At 42.5% G+C, this 23,953-nt stretch overlaps 1 protein-coding gene across 1 annotated transcript in view; it reads left to right on the top strand.

Moving 5' to 3' along the window:
* DSCAM (DS cell adhesion molecule) overlaps positions 1–23,953 on the top strand; it is a gene marked incomplete at both ends in the record, with an annotated part of 439,009 nt that overhangs the window by 361,844 nt on the left and 53,212 nt on the right. Inside the window, 2 exons of the mRNA XM_082279051.1 lie at positions 4,839–4,972; positions 17,987–18,140. Of these exons, the coding sequence (XP_082135177.1) occupies positions 4,839–4,972; positions 17,987–18,140 (288 nt within the window). The remainder of the gene's footprint in view (positions 1–4,838; positions 4,973–17,986; positions 18,141–23,953) is intronic.

The following is a 23,953-nucleotide window of genomic DNA, read 5'->3' on the forward strand; positions in this document are numbered from 1 at the left end:
CAGAGGTCAGACACTGCTGCTGATCAGCAAAGGAAATGGGAACAACTCAAGCAAGTAATAGGAAATGAGCTTTCAAGAAATGAGCTTTCCTTTCAATGTGATCATGTTTGTGGGTTTTATCTACCTCCCCTCCCCCCCCCCATCTGAAAGCTGACTTCAGAAAAAGATGCTGCTCCTTTTGGAGTTCCTCCTGGTAGAAAAACAAGCCAAGCAGAAAAGTCCAATTTTTAAAAACTCATTGTGGTTTTGTCCCTTTCCTTTTCCACTTTACAGTTTCTAATAAGCTGCTCATCCTCTTCACCTGGAGACTTGATTTAATAAACCATTATAAATTAAAGTAGCTCTTCCAGTTCTTTTCCCCACTGAGATCAAAATGCAGTTTGAAAAGCTTCTCCATTTTGTAGCAAGAGGGAGTGTGTGTGACAAATTTCCACTCTGCTCCTGTGCTGCAAATGCAATATGAGAAAACCACAGCTGAAACAAGGAATTTGCTGCCTGAACAAGCCTGAAACATGACACAGCACCTTGGCGGGCAGCAGTGCCCTGACCTTGAGCAGACCATGGGATGACACAGAGCCCAGAGCCCCCATCCCAGGAAAGCTTCCTGCAGTTGGGAATTTGGCCTGGGTCTGTCAGAGGTGGCATCTGGGCTCTCTGTGACACATTTAGATGCACATTTCTCTCTTGTATCTTTTTTTCTTTTTTTTTTGGGAGAAAATGCATTCCTGTGCACAGCAAGCTGTTTGTGTGCCACAGGCTTTGCAGCAGTGCTGTGCTTCCAGCTTTCTGGCATTCAGAGCCAGGGAAAAGCTGCAGCAAGGAGGAAGGAAAAATAGTAGCAAATCCCTCTGCCAGCCCCATTCTTCCTGAATCCAGAGAGATTTCCCTCCTCTCCTTTCTCTCCCTGGACACCAGGCTTCCTGGCCATTGGCATGAGAGGCACAGACAGCATCTGACAAGCTTTGCATTTATTCCAAAATGATTAAGCATAAATCCAATCAGGTGCATGTTCAGTACTCCTTGGAGCAGAGCTCTGCTTGGGCTTGTTCAGCTGATGATGGTGACTGGGCTCTGTGATGGAAAATTGCCCTTGATGACCCCTTAATGCTTTTTTTTTTTTTCCTAGAGTCAAAGATCTCCAATTTTATCTTCTTGACTATGAAGCAAAAGGTGCAGAATAATAAATGTTCCCCTTGGGAAACTGGCAGTATTTGATAGAAATCATGTGCTTAGTATGAGGCCAGTTCAGAGTAAATTCTGTGGATGTGTTTTGGCTGGCATAGATGTACATTGGAGGTGGGATATCTACATGAACAAACAGGCATCAGTCAGGAGTTGATTTTATTTTGATTTTTCTAAGTGCAACCAGCAATGGAGTGGTCCTGTGGTGGGCAGAATTAAAAGCCTGTTACAGAACAGGGCTCAGATTTCTGATTTATGGGCGATATCACTCTTAAATGCACCACAATCTGTGCATTTGCCTCCTTGATGCTCAGTACTGTGAAGAAAAATGGTGATAATCTCTCTGTTTATGAAAAGCAGAATGAGAAAATTCCTGGAGCTCCTCCCCATTATCTGGCACATCTAAATGCTGTTTCCCAGCCCTGTCGTATCAGGATAATTGCCTGCTCTGCTTTAGCATTTCACTTGCACTGTCAGGAATACAAAGTGTTCTCCTCCACATGAAAGCAGGATGCTATTTCCGTGTTTTTCAAAGCTTTGCTAGCTGGAGAATGAGGCCATCTTTGATCTTAAATTTGCCACATCTGCTCCCTGGAAGGCTGCAAAGTTGTTTAGAAGCAGTCCTCAGCTTCTCTGTGCTCAGCCCAGGCTGTCCTCTGGCTTCTCACCATAATTTTACCCCTGGTGATCATGGAAAAAAAAAAAAAAGGAACAATGGCATTGTGCACATTTAGTTTGTCTTTCTGTGGGAATCAGTGTGCTGAAAATAAAGGTCCATGGAGAATTCAGTAAGACAGCTCAGGTCTCCTGATACTGCTGGTTTATAATGACTGAAGCCTGTAAGTCAGGGGATGCAATGGCAGTGAGGGAAATACTTTAAGTTTGCTTGGCAAGACTCAGGGTATTCCTCTCCAGGATAAGACAGGCACCACATTCCCCAACCACAACTCCCTCAGATGCTCAAGGAACCCAGTCTAGTAAGAAATGTTTCAATTAATGTTGGGATAACTCATATGAGGTCCAGGGGATGGGTTTAACCAGTGACTTTACCCTCTGGATAGAGGACAGTGGTGGTCTGTAAGGCAACAGATGAGATTCTGCAGGATTCTGGCTGAGGAAATATAAACACTTCCACACCCACAGTGGAATAACACACAGCTTTTATGTGCACAACCAAGCAGTGCAGCAAAAAGAGGACCAATAAATGAATTTTCAGAATAATTTTTGCACCACTGTAAAAACTGCTGCCTGGTTCCAACCCAAGGAGATGGAGGGGTCCTTGGGTTGGAAATTTCATTTTTATATCTCTTCCTGACTTTCTCTCTGGCCCCTCTTTCTGCTGGTCTCACACCAGACAGCGACACAGCAATGACAAGGAATGTTTCCCACATAGGCCCAATGACTGGAAAATGCCAGATGAATTCTGAGTTAATCCCTCAACAGTCGACAGCCACGACCAATTACCATCAGAACCTGTCCCTATAGATCACACCCTAATTTAACAATAAATTGCATTAACCTCATCCATCTATTTGCAGTGATTTCCAGAAAACATTGCTATCCATAAAGGAATCCTCCTGTGGGTTAGGTAATTACCCTGGAGAGCCAGCTTTCACTCTTCAGCAGCAGGAGCAAATAGCATTTCTAATGAGCTGGGTATAAATAACAAGTTGGATGCTGTCAAGCATCAATATTTACTCTGCATTGGATAGAGCTGCTAACTGAATTAGCCCCTTTGCAGCGAGGGGCTGGGTTTGCATGCCATTATCATCATGACGTTCTCACTTGCTGCCTAATTAGCTCTCTCAGCACACTATAAATAGAAAATGCACATCCAGAGACGTTGCACTGAGTGGTGCCTGTCAGTTTTCTCATGTCTTCCAGAAGCACCTATGCAGATATAAAATTGAGGGTCACCTCACTTTTTTTTACACAAAGCTGAGCAAATTTAGATCCCAGGCTGGCTGGCTGGCTTCTCTTTATGGGCAAAGTTCTGTAGCACCAAAATTTCTGCTTGCTTAATTGAGGCACAACGAAGATTCAGAATTTATATATGAATATCAGCTTGCTGGACAAGGGACTTTGCATCTGAACTGCACAATAACTGTTTTCTGTGAAAACAAAGCTGATCAGGCATTGCAATGGTAATTTCACTGGAAATTTTAACATTTTGGTAGTTTTACTTGAAATCAGACAAAAAGATCAGATTTCTCATGAAGCAGTAGTTCTGTAGAGAAGAGTCCAGAGAAATGTTTCATTTTGTCTTTCATAACCTATGGAGCAATTATCAATACAACATATCTATTTTAATAATTTGACTTGAATATTGACCACATACAGTGCTAAAATATCTTTCAAATCATTTATTTTCCTGGGTTTTAAAACATTGTTAAATATTTTGACAAAAGTTGTGTTTTTCAGGAAATTTTAAACCCATTTATTCTGATGTTAAATGAAGCCCTTGTTTTGTTTAAGTACAAGCTTGTGTGTAATGTGATATTCCAGCATGCAGGAAAAAAAAAATCTAGCAATTTTGCACATTAGTGAAAGAGTGTTTCCAAAGTTGGAGAGCACTGTACAGTGTAATGTGTGTTTGAAAAACAACATATGCTCATGAAATTAAAACCTTTCCCAAAATGCAAGGCTGCAAAGGGATGTAGTTGAGATTACACAGCAAGATTTTGGTACTTCTGAGCTGAAGCTTTTTCCACGTGGCTTTAGACAGGAGGTTTGGGGGGTTTTAGCTCTTTCTCTGTGATAATTTTTGATGGCTTATATAGATAGCTGCTGTAATTAGAGAAATAGCTATGTGTTCATATTTCAGGGCCAGAGAGAGGTCTGAGCTGTGAAGGGCAGGGTGAGGGACAAAGCTTCTGTGTGGGCAGATGTCTGCTCACACATCGTGGCACTTGCTGGCCGTGGGTCACATCAGGCAGTGCTCGTTTACACTCCACTTCATTAAATTCACAGCTCTGCTCTGGATGTCCATTAAAGTGTCCACACATATATTATTTATAACAGTTTGGCATGGGTTGTCTGTTCAAAGCTGGTAATTTATAATAATGTGTTGTTTGGCAATTTCAATGACCACAGACAAAATATTTTCACGTGTGCATTTGGGTTCCAACTGAAAGGGGAAACTTAGGTTAGATCTAGGGAAGAAATTTTTTACTGTGAGGGTCATGAGGCCCTGGCACAGGTTTCTCAGTGGATGCCCCATCCCTGGAAGTGTCCAAGACCAGGTTGGATGGAGCTCTGAGCAACCTGGTCTTGTGGAAGGTGTCCCTGCACATGCTGGGGGTTGGGATTGGACAGTATTCAAGTTCCCTTCCAACCCAAACCGTTCTCAGGTTCATTCTATGATTTTATGCAGGCTGGAGGGGATACTTCACAGTAGTTTAACTATCAGTGGCAGGTTCTGCTTTGAGACCCTCTGAAGAGGATCCTCTTCCCTCTTAAGGATGGGGTCACACTCCGCAAACCTTCTCCCTGGCATGGGCAGTGTGGAGGCTGCTCCCTGACACACAGTGTCCATCTCAGGCCATGGGGACACAGCCACCAAAGCAGCACGCTCCCCTTTTCCTCTTAGCTGCTCTATTACACTGGGGTGATTGCATATCTGCCTTGGGCCACTCTAACACACTTTGCTTTTCCAGTTCCAGGTCCTCCCGCTGGAGTTAAAGCAGCTGCTGCTTCAGCCTCCACGGTTTTTGTCTCCTGGCTGCCTCCCCTGAAGCTGAACGGCATTATCCGGAAATACACCGTGTTCTGCTCACAGCCCTACCCCACAGTAAGTCCCACAGCCTCTGTGTAGGGCTGACACAGAGGATTTGCAGACACCCATCCTCGATGCTCTCCCTGCCACTTCCTCTCCTGCCCTTTCCTTACCCTGAGCAAGGCCAAAGGGAGGTCCTGGAGCTACAGAGAGAAGTGAGGGTTGAGTTTGGTTTATTCCACCCATCAAATTTTTTGTTTAAAACCTATTGCAGAGCACTAACTCACAAATAATTTCAAAATATGCAGTTGAAGTGGAGTATTTTTCAAGGTTTGGTTAGTTTAGAATGTACCAAGTTACATTTTCCAGGACCAGCTGCACGAGCCCTGTGGCAGCTGGAGGCATGTATTTATATACCTTGTTTTCATCTAAGTTCCTGCCTTTTTGGCTTCAGTATTCACGTGTGAAGGAGCATAATGACTTATAAACAAACATATTTGCTTGTGAATAGGCTTATTTATGCCTGGAGTATTTGTCCACTCTAGCTCTACATGCTATTACTTGCTGAGAAAATGACAGGAGGAAATTTGAATTGACTGTCAGGTTATCTTTCTTCCTTTCTAAATCACAAAGAAATTCAGGAATCTTTAAACACAAGGGCCAATTGCTCTCTCGAAATACCGAGGCATATTTATTTTCATTTGGATTGAAAAAAATACTTACTTGTTCTAGATCTGAGGTTTGGATTTAGGTTTTATCCAAGGTTTGCATTTTGGTTTTAAGCAGGACTTCCCACCAAAGGTACAAAATGCAATCTTGGTTTAATAGGCAAGGAAAATATTGTTCCAGAAATTTCCAAAAGTGCATCAGGCTTGTGGAAATTTCCCCACCCTATGGGAGAGGGTGGGAATGAGATGATCTTTTAGGTCCCTTCTAACCCAAACCATTGTATGATTCTAGGATTTATGTTTTGGGATTACTGTCTCCTAAGTCCATTAATTTCAAAATTGTAGCAAAAAACCCCTATCTTTAGCACACCTTTAAGTGTAAAGTAGCTGGAGCTTTCCCATCACAATTCAAACATTTCTATGGCACTCAGTGAGTTAAAGAGGTCAGAGTTTAAAGGACAGCTGTGAGTGGGGACCGGACACGTCTCTGGGGGCTTGAAGAGAACACCAGATGGTGCTGCTGCCTTCTCCAGCTACTTTCCATGCACAAAGCTGCAGTGCTTCTTCCTGGGGCTTTGCTAGCAACATTTTTTTCCTGTATTCACATCCCCAAGAAAATAAACATCCTCAGCTAAAAATATTTTTCTTTACCATGAGAATCTCTCACATACAAATCTTCCCATTTTGTGGTTACCTTTTGGAGCACCTCAGAGATGGACAATGACAAGAAGAGTTGCTTTTTTTGCTGCTCTTGGCCTGAACTGAGTTTTACTGCTGTATTGTTGCGGTGCTCATTATGCAGGGGTACGTATGAACCATCATGGAACTGTACCTTAGCTCCAGGCTGAGTCACTTGGAGGTGTTTGTGCTTTTTATTAATTGCTGATGTGTACATGTAGAGTTCTGAAAGGTGTCCCTGCCCCCAGGACAGATGACCTTTAATGTCCCTTCCAGCCCAAACGCTTCTGTGATTCTATGATCCTGCTGTTACCTTCATGCAGGTGTGTGTTTGTAGAAATAGGTATATCCACACGTGTGTGTGTGTGTGTAAATATGTACATGTATCTATGAGTTCTTGTACCAATGTTCTGCAGATCAGCAGGAGCTGTGGCTTGCAGAGAGCTTCTGTATCAGCCCTATGTGCTGAGGGAGGCAGGGATCACACCGGGGGCTCAGTTTCCAGGAGCCAAGTTGGACATTTTTAAACAAATGCAAGCTGTCAGGACATATTTAATATAGGACACACTCCCTCAGCTTTATTTCTAACAATATGCTTTGTTATCTTTTATTCTGAAATGCATTGTGAGCTAAAAAGCTGCTTTATTCAGAGCTGCTTTGCAGTGAAACCAGCCTGCTGCAGAGCTGCTCAAATGCCAACACTGCTGTGCAGATACATTTAATATATCCAGGGAAGTTCTTGTTTGATTCACTGCTGGCAGAGACAAGTAGCTGACAGAGGAATAGGTCTTAAATTAGGGTGAGGAGGAGAATAAATAAAAGACCTGTGTCTTTATCGTCCCTTCTGCCACCATTAGTAGCAAGTGCTGTAGCTGCAGGTATGGAGCCCTAAAAACTTCATCCATCAGTCACAGCCCTGGCTGCAAAATAACTTTGTTAAAAGTCTGCTATTCAAGCAGAAAGGCAAACTCAGTTTTCAGGCATCAGTGAGAAGAAAGAGAAAAGGACAGGGATAAAGTTAAACTGATGGGGAGGCTGCATTCTTTGCAGATTGTATTTTATTGCTGAGAGCAAGCCAATACAATATACTTCAGACAGGTTAAGAACAGTCCTTTACACAAGAACACTGCTTTGGTGTTTAAGTCATCAACTGGAAAAATAATTAACTCTGTTGGTCGTATTGTGCATATTTTTATTACAAACACAACCCTGACACTATAAAATGAAGATTTGCTGCCTCTTGCACTGTTCAGTTTGCTTTGCAAAGGCAGAAGCTTTTAAAACTTCTGCTGCTCATGTGTAGAACAAAGGGAAATTCCTCTTTAAGTATTTTGAGGCCTAAGGACAGTATTTGCCTGGGATGTTTCAAACCACAAATATGATTAATATGTGAAAAATGGAAAAGATTCTCCACTGCAGTCTATTCTCTGGCCAAGATAAAGGGCAAGCAAGGATCCAATTTCACACCATTTAATTGTTGTGTCTGGAGTATTCTGCAGGCATAATTAGACAAAACTTTCTCTTTTTTATTCTGAAAAGGTAGGGGAAAATACAGAAATATAAGACTTCATGGGTCTTTCATTCTTCAAATAAAGGAAACAGAACATGCCAGAATTTAAGTTAGAAAAATTATCCTTTGTGCTAACTCATAGCCTACACTCTTGCTTCTCCCCACTTCCTACCACATTTATGTCCAACTTTTTGTAGGATTTGGCTTCTCCAGCACCTGCTGCCTTGGGCTGTAAGATGTGCATTGCCAGGGCTTTTGAAAGTGCAACAGAAAAGGAGATTTGGGGGTTTTCTGAAGAAAAAATAACAAAAAAAAAAACCCCAAACAAACCAAAAAAGCAAAACCCTCCCAAAAGAAAACTACCACCAACCTCTTGTTGCATACAGGTCAGTACAATGCTTAAGGAAGAATCAGTGGGATTAGATTAAATAAAATTTAGATGGCGGAAAGTGTCTGGAAAAGGTCACTGTGACACACAGGTCAGCCAGTCTGGGAAACTTTGATCTCAGAGCAGGTAAAAAACATCTAAAGAAGCAGGAGAGTGCTGAGAGCAGGAGAAAGAAGGGTAAGGATCAGGATTTCCTGGTGCAGGAAGGGATGAGAAAGTGCCTATGCACAAGGACAGGGAATTTTTGACATGGGAAATTCTGCTCAGCTGGGGGAAAAAATCACTATGACATCCTGGTCAAATACTGAAGCTGGGGCCCAGACTGTGGGAACTCCACACATGGAAATATTCAAGACTTCACTCCCTGAGCAACTCGATGCAATTAAACTTGCTTTGAGAAGAGGTTTGGACTGGCTGACCTCCAGAGGAACCTTCCAACCTCAGTTCTTTAATTATATTGAAGTCTAAAACTGGAAATTTGGTCAAAATATGTATACAACACGTGAAAGCAGACAGTGGTAGAGTTAATATGCAACTCATGGAGGAAAAGAGACACATTAAATTGACACCAAGATATCTCATTAGTTAAAATTCTCCAGTAAAACTCATATGACATTTTAGGCTGCTGGCAGGACTGCTTGTCTTTCCCATCTGAACACGTTCTATGCACAGTCTCCCAAACAAGTCCTGCTTTTAGCTCTCACTATCAGGAAATCAGAGAGTGGGAGTGAGGTCATCTTATTTCACATCTTAAGTGAGTTCCACACGAGTGGAGGAAAGACGAGAACCAACTGACTGTGTTCTGAAAAGGAAAATCACCAAGAAAGGAGAGTGGTCTCCATTTATTATCCTTATATAGTGCAGTTCTACTCACATGACTCCTTTCCATTAATCTCCAGGCTTTCTGTGGAGAAAGCATAGAGTGATGCACAAATTAATGACCCACTTCGCTGGAAACAGCAGGAAAATGCTGTTTAATAGATTTGCTCCTATTAGTGAGTGACCCACCAGCAGATCAGCAAAACCCAAACAGCAACAACAACCACAATGACTACACTTTTCTAATCAACAAGTCAGAATAGACTTTAATATGTGTTATTTCTGACTGGGTGATGTCATACTGTTCATTGACACCCAAATGATTTTATTGGTCTGTATTTTCTCAGCTCTTCACCTCACTTTATAGCACAAGTACCCAAAGATTGGCAAATATGACGAGAAGCTTGCAAAACATACAGGTACATATTTAAACCCCTAGATTTCAGATAAGGAGAACCAGTTTATTCTCTGGTCTTTAATCCTGCAAGCAGTTTTGAAATGTTGGTTGATGAAACTGTTGCTTAGCTGTGGGATTCTGCTAAGAGATGATTTGTCCCTTAAACCCACCTTGACTGAAGTCCCAAAAGACCAGGAGTCTGAGGTCTGGAAGAAGAAATTCCAGAACTGTCAAACCAGATGAATGCAGTGAGAATATTCCTGCAAAGATCCCAGACGATGCTGTCATGGTAAACTGGATGAGCTGGATGAGGAACCAGAACACAAAGCCAACCCCAATGCTGAAATAGGGGTGATGATTAGGAATCATCTCATAGTGCAAACCCTACAACCAGCCCCGAGTACCTGTGTTGGAAAGTATCTTTGAAAACTGTCATCTACATTTCTGGACTTCTCCAAAGGATGGAGAAAAACCCAAAAGCTGAAAGCCCAGCAAAGATTCAGGTTGGCCTGGAAATGTTTCTGTGAAACAGCTGGGTTTGGGATAGGTGGTAGATGAAGAGGTGCAAAGTAGTGATGGAGAAGAGGGAAATAATCTTATATTTGGCCAAAGCCCAAGTCAATTTACTTGGAAATGTAATCAATACTGGAAACTGACCAACATCTGAGGCAGACAGTTACTGATCTTTTGATTTTCTTATTTTACTGTGAGAAACATACTCTTAAGCCTGTTAGAGTTCTATATTTGTTTCATTTTTTTGCTTTTATTTAAACCACTAAGGGGAAAATAAAATATGTGATTTAGCCAGCATACACAGGAGACTCTGGGGTTGCTCTGTGGAAGAAGAGAGTGATTGCTGTTCTCTGTCTGTAATTCATAGACTCTAAGTGGGATTTAATTCGTCTGACTTGAGACACCTGGAATTGAGACACAAGTGCTTATTCTAGAGTCACCAAGGATTTCCTTTGATTAAAGGAAAGAAGCTGAATGTCTGGGAAAAGCTGGATAGATATTCTGAAATCTCTTTGTTTACTCTAGAGAAAGTAGACATGCTTATCTTAAACCAGATGATCTGCAACATAACCTAGATGTGGAAGTATATACAGTTCTTAACCTAGATCCTTAAACTATTAGCTGTCATAAATTCTCATCATCCAGGTATTTTCCACTCAATTCTTTCAGGCAGAAACAAGTTTTGTCTTGATTTTGCATAGGATCTGTCCAAATTCTAACTTTGGGTTTGTGTCACACTTTCTGATCCTCATTTCCTCTCCAGATTAAAGACTTGAATAAAAGGAAACTTTGGAAAATAGAGTTGAAGCAATTATAAGGCACAAATGATTTGTTGTTGCATACTGTAGAACTTTCAGTAATAAAAAGCATGCTGAAAATCTCGGGGAAAAAAGGGAGAAGTAGCTGGCAGAAGTTGGCTAAGTAGATAAAGTTACTGTTGAACAGAATTTTATTTAGAGTCAGCAGATTCTGTAAGGATGAATTTTAAATATATGTTCATTGATTTGTGTATTACAAGCAGTATTTATCACTGTATCTATATAGCACTTTTTACAGCATGAAGATATTTATGCTTATTAATTCCTGTGTGCTTTATTTAGCATAGAAATAGTGCATAATTTGGGGGTTATTTTAAAACCTTATATTGGATGGTATTTAAAATGTGTCTTTTTTAATATACCACATGTTCTATTTTTAGCCTTTTGGTAGTTGTTTCACATCTTTGATGCCAGCTCCCAAACGTAGTACATTCATTATTTTAATTGCTTTGTCAACTTTACTTTTTTTTGCCTATCTTATTTTTGTCACAGAGCAGACCTCAGGAGAGATGTGACAGAGTATAAATTGATTCTGATGATGTACTGGTTTTATATGATTTTTAAAAGGTCTCCTTGTAAAGCCCTACCAAAACAAATTTGATATTGATTTTTCATAAACCTTGTCTCACACCCAGGGATATCAATACAGTCTGACAATAAGTCCTTGGTGTCCTGACCTTCCTGTGGTCACCAGCTCATGACACCACATGCTGCTTCCCTCATCAGGAGGCTGATGGACTCTCCAGGAGGTGCTCCAAAGGGACAGGCAGGTGCTGGACCCTGAGTGGGCTACCTCAAAGTCCAGACAGTGGGTTTTCTTCCAGGTATAATTCCTGGAAATGAGAATTCAGGAGTAGCTGAGGGATCTGGGGGTGTTTATCCTGGAGAAAAGGAGGATCAGGGGGGACTTTCTTGCTCTCCACAACACCCTAACAGGAGGGGGCAGCCAGGTGGGGGTCGGGCTCTGCTCCTAGGACAAGAGGAAATGGCCTCAAACTTCACCAGGGGAGGCTCAGGCTGGACATCAGGAAGAAGTTCTTCCTGGAAAGGGTGGTCAGACATTAGAAGGGGCTGCCAGGGAGGTTTGGAGTCCCCATCCCTGGAGGTGTCCCGGGAAGGCCTGGATGTGGCACTCAGTGCTCTGGGCTGGTGACAAGGTGGGGATGGGTCACAGTTTGGACTCAATGGTCTGGGAGGTCATTTCCAACATCAGGGATTCTGTGGTTCTTTGATTCCTTGGATTGGCAGGATTTTTCTGTCATTGGGAAGGCAGGGAGCTGCCTCTGTTCTTTCCAAAATTTCCATCTGAAACTTTCTAACACTTTAGTTCCACAATTAAGGGGGAAAAAGAAAAGTTACAATGTTGTACGTCAGCTGCATTCACTTTTGTGCACAGCTTGTGTTTCCAAGAGTTACCTTCAATAACACTGAGTGAAGAACAGAGGCCACATTTCAAAACATGAGCCAACACCTGAGCAGAAAGCATTGTTAGACCAGAGTAGCAGCCAAGAGCCCTACTGGAGACCATGGTCCAGGACTGGTGGTTATTTGGAGCTCTGAGAATCCGTCCATGTGTGAAAGGAAGGCATAAGCCAGCAGTCCTCAGGAAAAGTACAATTTGTGACCTCCGGCAGATTTTCACATCCTTAGGGAGTTCACTGAGAGGGCACATCAGTGGTCTGTCTGCTCTGCTCAGGGATGCAGAACTTGGAGTTCATTCACTATAAATACAGAGATGTATTGATTTTTTATTACCCCAGTTTGTTTCCAGGTAGAAACAACTTCGTGTAGCCCCCAGTACTGGATAACTGGTGAGTCCAGGAGACTCTAAAATGTGAGGTTTAGAATAAAACATCTCAGTACTCTGTCCCTCGAGTTCTGTGTTGAGTTTTGGGCCTCTCACTTCACAAAAGGACCTTGAAGTGGTGGAGCACATCCTGAGAAGGGAATAGAGCTGGGGAAGGGTCTGGAAAACAAGTCTTAGGAGCAATAGCTGAGGGAACTGTGGTTCTTCAGTCTGGAGAAAAGAAGGTTCAGGAGGGACCTCATTGTTCTCTACAACTCCCTGAAAGGAGGTTTCAGTGAGGTGGGGGTCAGTCTCTTCTGCCTTGTCTCAAGCGAAAAGATGAGCAGAAATGGCCTGAAGTTGCACCTGAGGAGGTTCGGATTAGATATTAGAAATGGAAGTTTCACTCAAAGAGTGGTCAGGCATTAGAATGAGTTGCTCAGGGAGGTGGTGGAGTTACTGTCTCCGGAGGTGTTCAGGAGGAGTCTGGATGTAGGCTTTGGGGACAGGGTTTGGGGTGATGGTGGGGCTGGATGGTCTTGAAGTTCTCTTCCAGCCTTGATGATTCTGTGGTTTCCAGGAGCAGCAAATGCCTGAGGTAGGGCAGGGTAGACAATTCTGGGATGGAGTTGTGCAAAGAGATGAAGGTCTTTGTGTTTTTACCACGGAGAATTGAAGACTTTAATCACTAATGAGGCTCAGTGCTTGTTCTAGGCCTCATCTGTACCGGTGATTAAAGAGGGCCCAAGGAGCAGCACCCAGCCCCAGGAGGATGTGATGGTGACTGATGTCAGTCTACACTGCTTATCATGAGCCCCTCTGAAGCAGAATTATTTTGAAAAGAGCTATTTGGAGCAGCACAAAACTGGGCTAGAAACCAGGCTTGAACTCAGTGTGGATCACTGGGATGGAGTGCTCAACTCACCACCTGGCTCTCTCCCATCTTGCAGGGAAACTAAGCCCAGAGGATGGATGTTTGTTGAGAGAAACCCAGCTATGCAAACATCATTTCACTGATTGAGCTCAGGCCAGATTTAACAAACTCAGTGCTGTTCTGTGGGAGGCTGCAAAACCAGTGGCTCATTGTTGTGGGCAGGAGGGAGCGGCCTAAGTGTCTCTCCTGAGCCCACTTCTGTTCAGTGGTTCCATTACTGACCTGGATAATGAAATAGAGAGGCTGCCTATTAAATTAGCAGGAGATATAAGGCTGGGAGGGATTGCATGTACACAGCAGACACACATAGAATTCAGGCAGGTCTTGATGAACTGGGAAATTGGTCTGGAAAAAGTTGGATAAAATTTAGCAAGAAAATGGGTACGCTGAATAACCAACTGCAGAAGTACTGTGTAGAGAGCAATTGTCTTGATTCTTCAGAAGAGGATTTTGGGGTTATTGTACCTCCCAAGATGAACATTAACAGTCTTTGTAATCCTGTCTGAAAAGCCAAATGAGAATCCCTGGAATTGTTGAATACAAGTTTGGAAACTGTGAGAAGGCTATGGACCATCTTTAGACAGTCTGAAGGATAACAGCAGATATTATTAGAGAAACTGATAGAGAAAATGGGATTTCTGGCAATGTCGAAAGCACTGGTGTTGTTTAGTTGTAAAAAGATAAGGGTACTGGTGGGGAAAGGAATGATAAAACTTCATGTAGATTAAAGACCGGTGCAAAGATCAAGGTAATAATCTATTCTTCATGCTCCTAATAGACTGGAAAAGAAACTATGGGTTGAAACTGCAGCAGGAAACTCAAACTAGATTAAAAAAAACGATTTCTAATCATGAGATTAGTTAAGCAATGGAATAGGCTGTGCAGCCTAGGGAGTTACAAAATCTCCTTTTACTGTAAGTCTTCTAAATCAGGTGGGGGGAAACATCTCTTCGAAATTGTGCAGACACAGGTGAACCTGGTTTAAAGAAGAAAGATAGACCCAGGTGATCTCTCAGAGTCTTTCAGCTCTGTTTTTAGATTATGCCATATTTTCTACCTAAAATTGGAGTAAAAACATACATCCCACTCTAGGCAGATTTATATTATTTATATTTATATTTATATTTATTTTTATTTTTATTTTTATTTTTATTTATTTAATTTTCAGCATAAGGCAGCCAATCCACAGGTAACCAACTTGTATATGCTCTTACTTCACAACACACACCACCACAAGCCTGGGCTGTTTCTTCCTTTTCACTCATGCCCTTAAAGTCTCTGTATGGCTTTCCCAGTTCACTTCCAGGTTTCCTACAACTTGCAGAGAATAGAGATAGAGATCTGTAGTTCACTTATCTAATCAGAAGTTGTGTAGAGCCAGTTGTAAGCAAGGTGCAGGCTGCCTTTCACTAAATAGCCTTCCAGCCCACAGTAAATGCCATCTGTTGTCTTAACTCCCTGCTTGAGAAACTCCCTGGCTGCTTGGAAAACTGTTAGAAATTTATTTTTTTCTATAGCACTATTTTGAATTTTTCCCAGGTTGTGTTAAAAAACACAACAAACAAACCAACAGATAGAAGAAACAATCAAAAATAGAAGCCAGAGGGATCAGAGTTGATGCACATTACCTATTGAAATTGTGATTTAAAGGAGTCAGAAATGCCAGGAGATGGCATGCTGCTTCAAAGTGTGCGAAGGAGTGCACACCAATAGGGCTGAAGTTGCAGAGGAAAATTATGTTCCCTGCATCAGCTGTTCATCAGCATCTCTTGCCATTGCCTGGTTTGGGAAGTACTTGCATCCTGATAAAGGACTTTGATAATTTTATTCTTCACAGCCCTTTTCAGACAGGCTTTTCAGGGAATGATCTCTGTCTGTCCTTAGACAATGAGCTAAAGACAGAAGAAAAATTAACCCATCATCTATAAGCTGAAGAAAAATAGCAGTTAGGAAAAAAAATCCCTTGAGCCAGCATGTTACTGCTTCTGAGATTGAACAGCAGTTTATGTTTTATACTGGCACATGCACAGGCCAATATGTGACAAGGTGACATTCCTTTAAATATTTCTTATTTCAATTGTTTAATCTTCTCTTTGCTGACAAAGCTGCCTTTTTCTTCTTTTTGTGTAATCAAAGTCTCTGGCATGTTAGGCTAATTGAAATGACAGGCAAAAGTTTAAAGTAAAATCGATTATTTGTCACTGAAGCATCCCCAAGTGTTTAAAAGGGAATGTGAGCTGAGGAAACACAAGATGTGTGTTAACCAGTTAGAAACCAAAATTTTTACTACAGCACTTTGTTTAAAGAAAATGAGAGTTGTTAATTTAGTAAAGATGCATTTACCAGATTCAATTTAAAAATTAATTCTGAGAATAATTGATTTTACATTTGAAATAGCCACAGATGCAAATAGGTGAATGATGCTGGGAGAAAGAAAGGAATTGAAAACACAGCATTTTAAAAGCTTTGGAGCAGAAAAACTCTGCTGTATGTCCACCTTTGGAGTTCCAGTGAGAAAGAGCTGACGGTTGCTGGAATGAAAGTTAGCAATAAGGAATTCTGTGATGTTTAGCTGTTCCTAAATGCTGTATCCATGTCCCATGTCAATAGGTGGTTTAGAAAGAACTGTGCTAGGTAACTGCACTAATGAGTGGAGCCCAGGTGCCAGAGACAGCCTGGCCTGTTTGACTTTCAAATTAACCGTAGGAAATGCTGCCTCATGAATATTAAATTTCAGCCTCCCTCTGCCATGATCAATACATTAATTTTTATGTATGACCTCGCAAAGATCCAGCCTGTCAACCTACGGGCATTTGTCCAATATTCTTGTGTAAATGTCAAGGCAGATGGTTCTCAAAACCTGCTGCAGTATTTCACATAATAATAAAGGTGTTTGGCTGCACTGACCTCTTCACCTCAGAAGTGGAACCCAAGCAAATGCTGGCTAAATGGGACAAACTAATTTGGCATTTTGACAAGCAAAGGGGCAAGGAGTTTGGCTAGAAAATATGGCAAGGTTCCCCTTTGGACTTGTTCTGAGCCTGGGAGGACTTAGCTGGAGCAGGCCAGTCTTCCCAGAAAAGTCACTCTCCATGGAAGGAACAAAATGTGTTCTTGTAGAAGCCTTTGTGTGGTCTCCAAGCGAGTCGAGGTGCCTGGCTTAGAGACAGATGTCTTCACTCTGGAATCCAAATGTGAGAGGAGATGAACTGCCCTCTTCCCCTGGCTGTAGGAGAGGCCAGCTCAAGAGCGGAGAAGTGCAGTGACCCATTCAGCAGCTGAAACTGTCTGCCAGTTCACATGGAGAGGTGTTTAATGGTATCTCAGAAACATCTCTTATTTATTTGGAATTCACTTTGAAGGACTACATATTCCAATATTTTCAGGTCAATGTGCCTTTTGAAATGCTAATCAGGTGGAATTGGCCTTTACCACAAGCTGATATTTGTATATCAAAGAGATTCTTTGCACACTTTGTCGGTCTCAACCAAGTTTATATTACATTGATGTATTATTTTTAATGCTGATTCCTGCTAAAATCTTCTTTTCTACGTCATTAACCTTCTAATTATTTTTAGCCTAGTGTTAGTTAGCCATTACCAGGCTCAGCACTGCACAGGGAAGTGAGTATTATTCATTCCAATGGTTCATTACCCCTCTATTTTTACGTGCAGGCATCACAAAGCCCGTGTCAGAAATAAAAGTGGCAATACTGAGCACTCTAACACTGTTCAGAGCTGAGGTTTCCCTTCTCAGACTTCCTGTGGAGGATGTGCTGAGGCTCACAAAGCCCTCTGGAGAGATCTATACATTCCTCCTCACCTTTCCCTGCGCAGTTCCTGCGAGCAGGATGCAAAACCTCTCATGGATGAGCAGGGACTGCAGAGCAGCTGGTTGGCTCTGCTGCAGCCCTTGGGCTGAGGCACTTGAGTGACAGAGGAGAGACTGAACTGGCATTTCTTCCAGCACTTGTCCTTCCCTGCTAATGCAGCCAACTGGCTGAGATGACCTTCAGCTGGGAGTTTTTGAATGGAAGTAATTTCGCTATTAAACAAAACTAGACTTGGAGGAAGCTTGAACAGTCTACTACAGAAGACAGTTTTATTACTTGGTTTGCTCCACTGCTGAAGGAATAAGCCACCAAAACCCAGGAATAAGGAACACCAAAGGTTCTAGGTGACAAAAATAGTGAACTCCATGTTTCACAGCAAATGCAGGACTGTATCCTCCATTGGGAAAGTTTTGCGTGCAGCTAAATCAGTTTGTCAGAACTATTGATGGTAAAATTTAGCCATATTTGTTCACTTCCATGGTTTATCCAACCCTGTAAAAATAAATGGCACATAAAAGTCCTAATCTGAATAAAACCAATCTGTAAACGAGGCACAGACACAAATTCACTGAATATGAATGGACTGCAACAAGTTACTGTGTCTGCTCTGTTTATTGCCATCTGCCATCTGTTTGGAGCGATTGATACTCATCCGAAGAGCCCTGAAGTAACAGGCTTTGTAGCACTCACATTTTCTTCAAATACTGCTTATTTTAGCCTGGAAACATTTGTCTCTCCCACCACAGGTGATCAGCGAGTTTGAAGCCTCTCCCGACTCATTTTCCTACAGAATCCCCAACCTGAGCCGGAATCGCCAGTACAGCGTGTGGGTGGTGGCCGTGACGGCTGCGGGAAGAGGCAACAGCAGCGAGATCATCACCGTGGAGCCGCTGGCCAAAGGTACAGTGACAGCTGCTCAGAGCCAGCCAGGCCTCTGCAATGCCAATTACTGCCAGAATTGGCACGTGGCCTCTCTGTGCCTCACTGCTCACTGAGGGTGGGCTTTGTCAGGAGCAACTTCAGTTCCCTGCAAAAAGCCAGGTGACAGCTCGCAGCTAATTGCTCAAGCTTCTGCTGGAGTCAGCAGAGAGGGGATGACGTGCTCCTCCAGGGGGTAACTCATCCAGCCTACCTTAGAAGGGAATAGATTGCTTTTTGGAGCAATTTTTATCTTCAGTTGTTGGGTACAGGGGGTTTGCAGATGGTGCCTCTCCCCCTCTGAATATGTTTCTTTTCCTTGCTGTGCAAGGTAACTTCTTTATCATTCCATTCCTTAGTAATATCTCTTGTGTACTCCACAAGTACCATCTTCTGTATAAAATGGTCTGATTAACATATCTAAACTCTGAACAATTGTTCTCTACTTGCATTAGCTTTGAAGTTTGCTGCTTCTATTTCAGATATGATGAAAGGATAATGTGCCTCAAATCCTGAATATTTATTTCCAGCTGTATTAGTTGTTCTATTAAAAGATAGTGCTGGGGCCTATGAATTCTGCCTTGTGAGATGTGATGCTTGCAACATTAGAGCACCTTGGCTTGGAAATGGAGGCCTAACATTTTGAACAGAAAAGTGAGAAGAGTCCCATCCCACTCAATCTCTACATGGGGTCTTCAGATTGTACTTTTTTTTAACACTAAACTTGGTACCATCACAGCCTGTGCCAGGATGGGCAGAGTAATGCACAGATCCCTAGAGCTGCAAAATTAGATACATTTAATTGACTTTACAGATTTACAAGCCTGCTAATGCTTCACTTGGGTGTTTAATGATGTAAAGATGTAAAATAAAGTGTCTAGTGCATTATGATGACAGGTTCTTTCTGAAAAGGTTTTGCTGAAATTCAGCCTAGTGCCACCAACATGAAAGCACTTTCTGCATGGAAGAGCAAACTCCATCACTGTGGGAAATCTCCCTGTTCCTGCCTGTCTAGCTGGTAGATCACCAGTTTGGTGATGGTACATTAACATCAGAGCTGTTATCCTGGGCTGCATCAAAAGCAGTTTAGGCAGAGGGCTGAGGGAGGGGATTGTGCCCCTGTGCCCCTGTGCCCAGGTGAGAGCCCACCTGCAGAGCTGCCCCAGCCCTGGGACCAGCACAGGGAGGACGTGGAGCTGCTGGAGAGAGGCCAGAGGAGGCAGCAGGATGAGCAGAGGGATGGAGCAGCTCTGCTGGGAGGAAAGGCTGCGAGAGCTGGGATTGTTCAGCCTGGAGAGGAGAAGCTTTGGGCTGAGCTCAGGGTGGCCTTGCAGGGCCTGAAGGAGCTGCAGGAAACCTGGAGAGAGACAATTCCCAAGGCATGGAGGGCCAGGAGCCAGGGAATGGCTTCCCAGTGCCAGAGGGCAGGGCTGGATGGGAGATTGGGCAGGAATTGTTCCCTGGCAGGGTGGGCAGGCCCTGGCACAGGGTGCCCAGAGCAGCTGGGGCTGCCCCTGGATCCCTGGCAGTGTCCAAGGCCAGGCTGGACATTGGGGCTTGGAGCAGCCTGGCACAGTGGAAGGTGTCCCTGCCCATGGCAGGGGTGACACTGGGTGTTCTCTAAGTTCCCTTCCAACCCAAACCCTTCTGGGGTTCTGTGATTGTCATGGATGGTCGTGCTGGTTTTGGAGGGTACTGTTTGGACACATGGCAGCTTCCCAATGCAGAGAAGCTGCAAACAGGGTTCCTCAGGCTTGTGATGGGAACTTTCATGTTTTTCCTCTGTCAGGCTTCTCCAGGCTAATGATTCTATTATGTGAAATGAATATTTTCAGTGCTGCTGTGAGAAGCCTGTAGTAACTATGGAATCACTACTCTACATGACAATGGAAGATTTACCAGTGTCAATACAGGGAGGGCCTAACAAGGGAAGGAGGCCTTGGAATAAGCTGGGAAATGCTTGCTCCCCATACCAGTGCTCACAGGGTTTTTTCTTCCAAGTGAGTTACCTTTACATTCTGCTTCTTTCTGCCATTTTTTTTTTTTTCAGTCTTTCAGAAGATCCTTTCTCTTAGTAGCTACATAGCATTAGTGGAAAGACCTGAGGGATGTCTGAAAGGCCCTGAATGAAAAGTCTGAAGGATCTGAAAAATCTGGAGTTCTTCCATTGTAGGATAACTGCACACTGCACTATGAACATCAGTGAGACCAAAGCTGAGATCTTAAAAGGGGGATGAGGAGTGTAAAGGATACCAGTGAAGGAAGATCGTGAAAGAACAACTCAGGGAAACAGGGCAAAGGTTTCAGTGTGCTCCTCCTTTGCTGTCACCTGTGTGTAATGGATGTGTGGTGATGGAAAGAAAAAGGGAAGCAAAAATAGGCATAAAAATAGATGCTCAAATAAGAGCAAAAATAATTAGACATGGTGCAATGCTAATAGATTGAGGCTGCAGGCAAACCCTGCACAAAATGCACTAGAAGTTCTCTTTTTCCATGCCCTATGCATTTTAAAAAGAGGGAAATGTTCGAAGATGAACACAGATCAGTTCAGGCTTTGCGGGCACCAATATTCAGAACCTCACATTATGAGGAATTGCAGTGTGCAATTGCTCTGTTTGCCAAAAATCAAGAAGTTGTGACTTGACCCACATGTACTCAAACTGATCCAGCTTACCAGAATTAAATCTGCTCCTCTAAAGCTTATGTAACATAATCCACGATGACAAATAAGTGAACTTAAAAATAACTTTTATGAAAAGGCAAGATGACTTAAAAGAAACAATAATTAATTACTTCAATATAGACAGGTCAGTCTGAAGAAGACTTTATTTCAAAGGACAGTAGAATGCATCCAGCCAACCCTCGAGTTTGTAGTGATACTCCAATGTAAAGTCTGCATTAGATGATGCTCAGGAAAAGCCTCTTACATGCACTTAGGATTGTAAAAGTAATGAATAATCCATTTGTGGAGGGTTTGATGGGCACTAGGAATACCGATAGATAGCAATTTTATGAACTTTGGAGGTAGCTAGGTTAGAAATTACTGTATCTCATACAAAATTTCCTTTATGGATGCATCACAGGGCTTTTTAGGGAGGTGGGAGAAAGTGGTGATCAGTGCTGAGGGCAGTGGCTGAACAATGAAGAGGGATGGGCAGAGCTCAAAACCTCAAAGACCTTTTTCACTCCCCAAAATATCTGTAGCAAACAGCACATCCTGGGGTTAGAAGCAGTTATAGCCTGATTTTGCCATAAGTTCCCAATGCAAAAACATCCCGTGGGCCATTATTTTGTAGTTGTTTGCTTCTTTTTTTTGCTCCTCTTACTGCACAGTAACTGTCCAAGTAATAATACCATCATGACAGCTAATGAGAGTTAACTTTGAATTGAATTATGTCAACTTAATTATAACCCCTTTAAGAACTCCTTTGAGAACAATGAGAATGTCTAGATAGGGGTTTGATGTGAAATGGATAGTCCAATTTAAATGAAAGCTTAATTCAAGTTAACATTTCTTTCTTTCTTTAGTGTCTTCATTTCTCAAAACAGATTGTTATTCTCTGTAATTAACTGACAGGAATAATAAAAAAAATCCCCAACAAACAGAAAATAATCATGGCAATGAAAGTTCAGCCTCCACATAAGCAAGCTGTGCTCCTGTCCCTCGAATTACTCTTCATTGCTGACTTGAAGGATGTGCATTTAGCTTATCAATTATATTTAGAAGAGAAAAATCCTTGCATGCACTTGTTCCTCTGATTTACTGCCCCTGACTGATGGGGAATGGCATTTGCTGTATGACAATAACAGGTCCAGACCCCTGGCAATCTGATCCTCTGGGGACAACTCTCTGACTTTTGAGATTCCCCTGGTTTTTTAAACTACCTGAGCATTAATTTTGAACAGATTTCCCCCCTAGTCTATGTTACTTTGTGTGTTAAATGTTTATAACTAACATGTGGGGCTCACATGGCAGTACACACTGGTTTGTTTCTTTGATGGTTCATCAGACTGGAATACAGGGGGTATTAGAAACAGAGAATCATGGAATGGTTTGGGTTGGAAGGGACCTTAAAACTCATCCAGTTCCACCCCTGCCATGGGCAGGGACACCTTCCACTGTCCCAGGCTGCTCCAAGCCCCATCTGACCTGGCCTTGGGCACTGCCAGGGATCCAGGGGCAGCCACAGCTTCTCTGGGCACCCTGTACCAGGGCCTCATCACCCTCTTCTGTGAGAAAACAAATGAAAGAATCTCCTGACCCAGGGTATTCACTGTTGGATCTTTTATTTGTTTTAAGGTGAATGGCAGTGAACTGTCATAGCTCTTGTTCAGCTTCCCTCTACAGTTCACCTTTAAAACACAGTTGTGTCCTCTAGGAGGAAGAAAAAACCACGTGTTTTTACAGCCTCTTGCAAAGAATTTCTGCCCATTTCTATTTCTGTGACAGTACATGTAGGTTAGAGGATTTGTAATTTAAACAAACAAACATGCAGAAAATTGCATTAGCATAAGAGGGTGCACTGTTCTGTGAAGGAACCTCTTTATCTTCAATTAATAATTGGGTAATTTGTAAAAAAAATAGGAACGGACAGAACCATAATCCAGTGCCATGCCATCAAATGTAAGGCTAGAGGGAAGTGAGTAGCCATGTGGGTAGCTTTGATAACAAAGAAGTAAACCCATCCTTATAACCCATGTGGTTCCAGAAACTCCCCTGGCTCAAAAGGAAGAGGTCTGTGAGATTCCAGGCTTTTTTACCTCATGAATGCCTGTTAGATTTTCAAACCCATTGCTCTGAGGTGGATTTCACTTGACATTTATTTTGTTTCTAGTTTTCTTTGTGCACCTTTTAGCAGCCTCAGGACATCATTAGAAGTTCAGCTATAAAGAAAATTGAGCTTGAAAAATTTCCTGTTGTTTTACCATTTCTTTTAAAAGCACTCAGTACTTGGAACGAATAAGAAAATCCATAGAAAGCTGTGGACAGTTACCTTGTGCTTTTCTGATAATTTTCTGAGTTATGTTCTATCATCTTGCCACTGTCTAAGGCTCCTGTGGGGTTTATGTTGCTTCCACACATCTTGGTAAAATGAGGGATACAGGATATTGAAAACCAGCAGCTACAACATAAATGTTGCACTTTCAACATCTGATGTCCAGCTTATGACTTCTTAAGGGAGAATTCATGTTGAAATAACTATTAAAAACAAAGGGATAACACAGAAAGTTTGCTAACAGTGCTGCCACACCGCGCTGAAGGCTTCAGCAGGATTCCTGTCTTCCACGTCCTTTCTCCTACAGGAACTGGCAACAGTTGGAAGTACCTGGATATTTCAGGAAACATTGAAAATGTGGGAAGTCCAGGCAGAAAATTATTTATATTTAATTTTAAATGCATTTTCAGACTTCATGTTGCAGAGGCAGTTTTTGCATGGGACAGGAATTTGAGCAGTCCAGATGCTCACAGGTGTGTTTTGTAGATAGAGCTGACAGCATCTCCTGCTGCTTTTCAAAGATGGCGTGAGAGCCATGAAGCACCTCCTGCAGCAAAAACCTGGCACCACTGAAGACAAATGTGACTTCTAGCACCAACTTCAGCAGAGTCAGCTTTTCACTCTGTGTCTCAGGGTGCACTGAACGTTTTTCTGTTTGAGTTACTTTGGTTAATTAGCCCGTGGTGTGGTGGGTTGACCCAGGCTGGATGCCAGACACCCACCAGAGCCTCTCTATCACTCCCCTCTGTAGCTGGACAGCAGAGGGAAAATATAACAAAGGTTCATGAGTTGAGATGA

The sequence above is a fragment of the Coloeus monedula genome (assembly GCF_965178545.1).
Source record: "Coloeus monedula genome assembly, chromosome: 3".
NCBI classification, from domain to species: domain Eukaryota; kingdom Metazoa; phylum Chordata; class Aves; order Passeriformes; family Corvidae; genus Coloeus; species Coloeus monedula.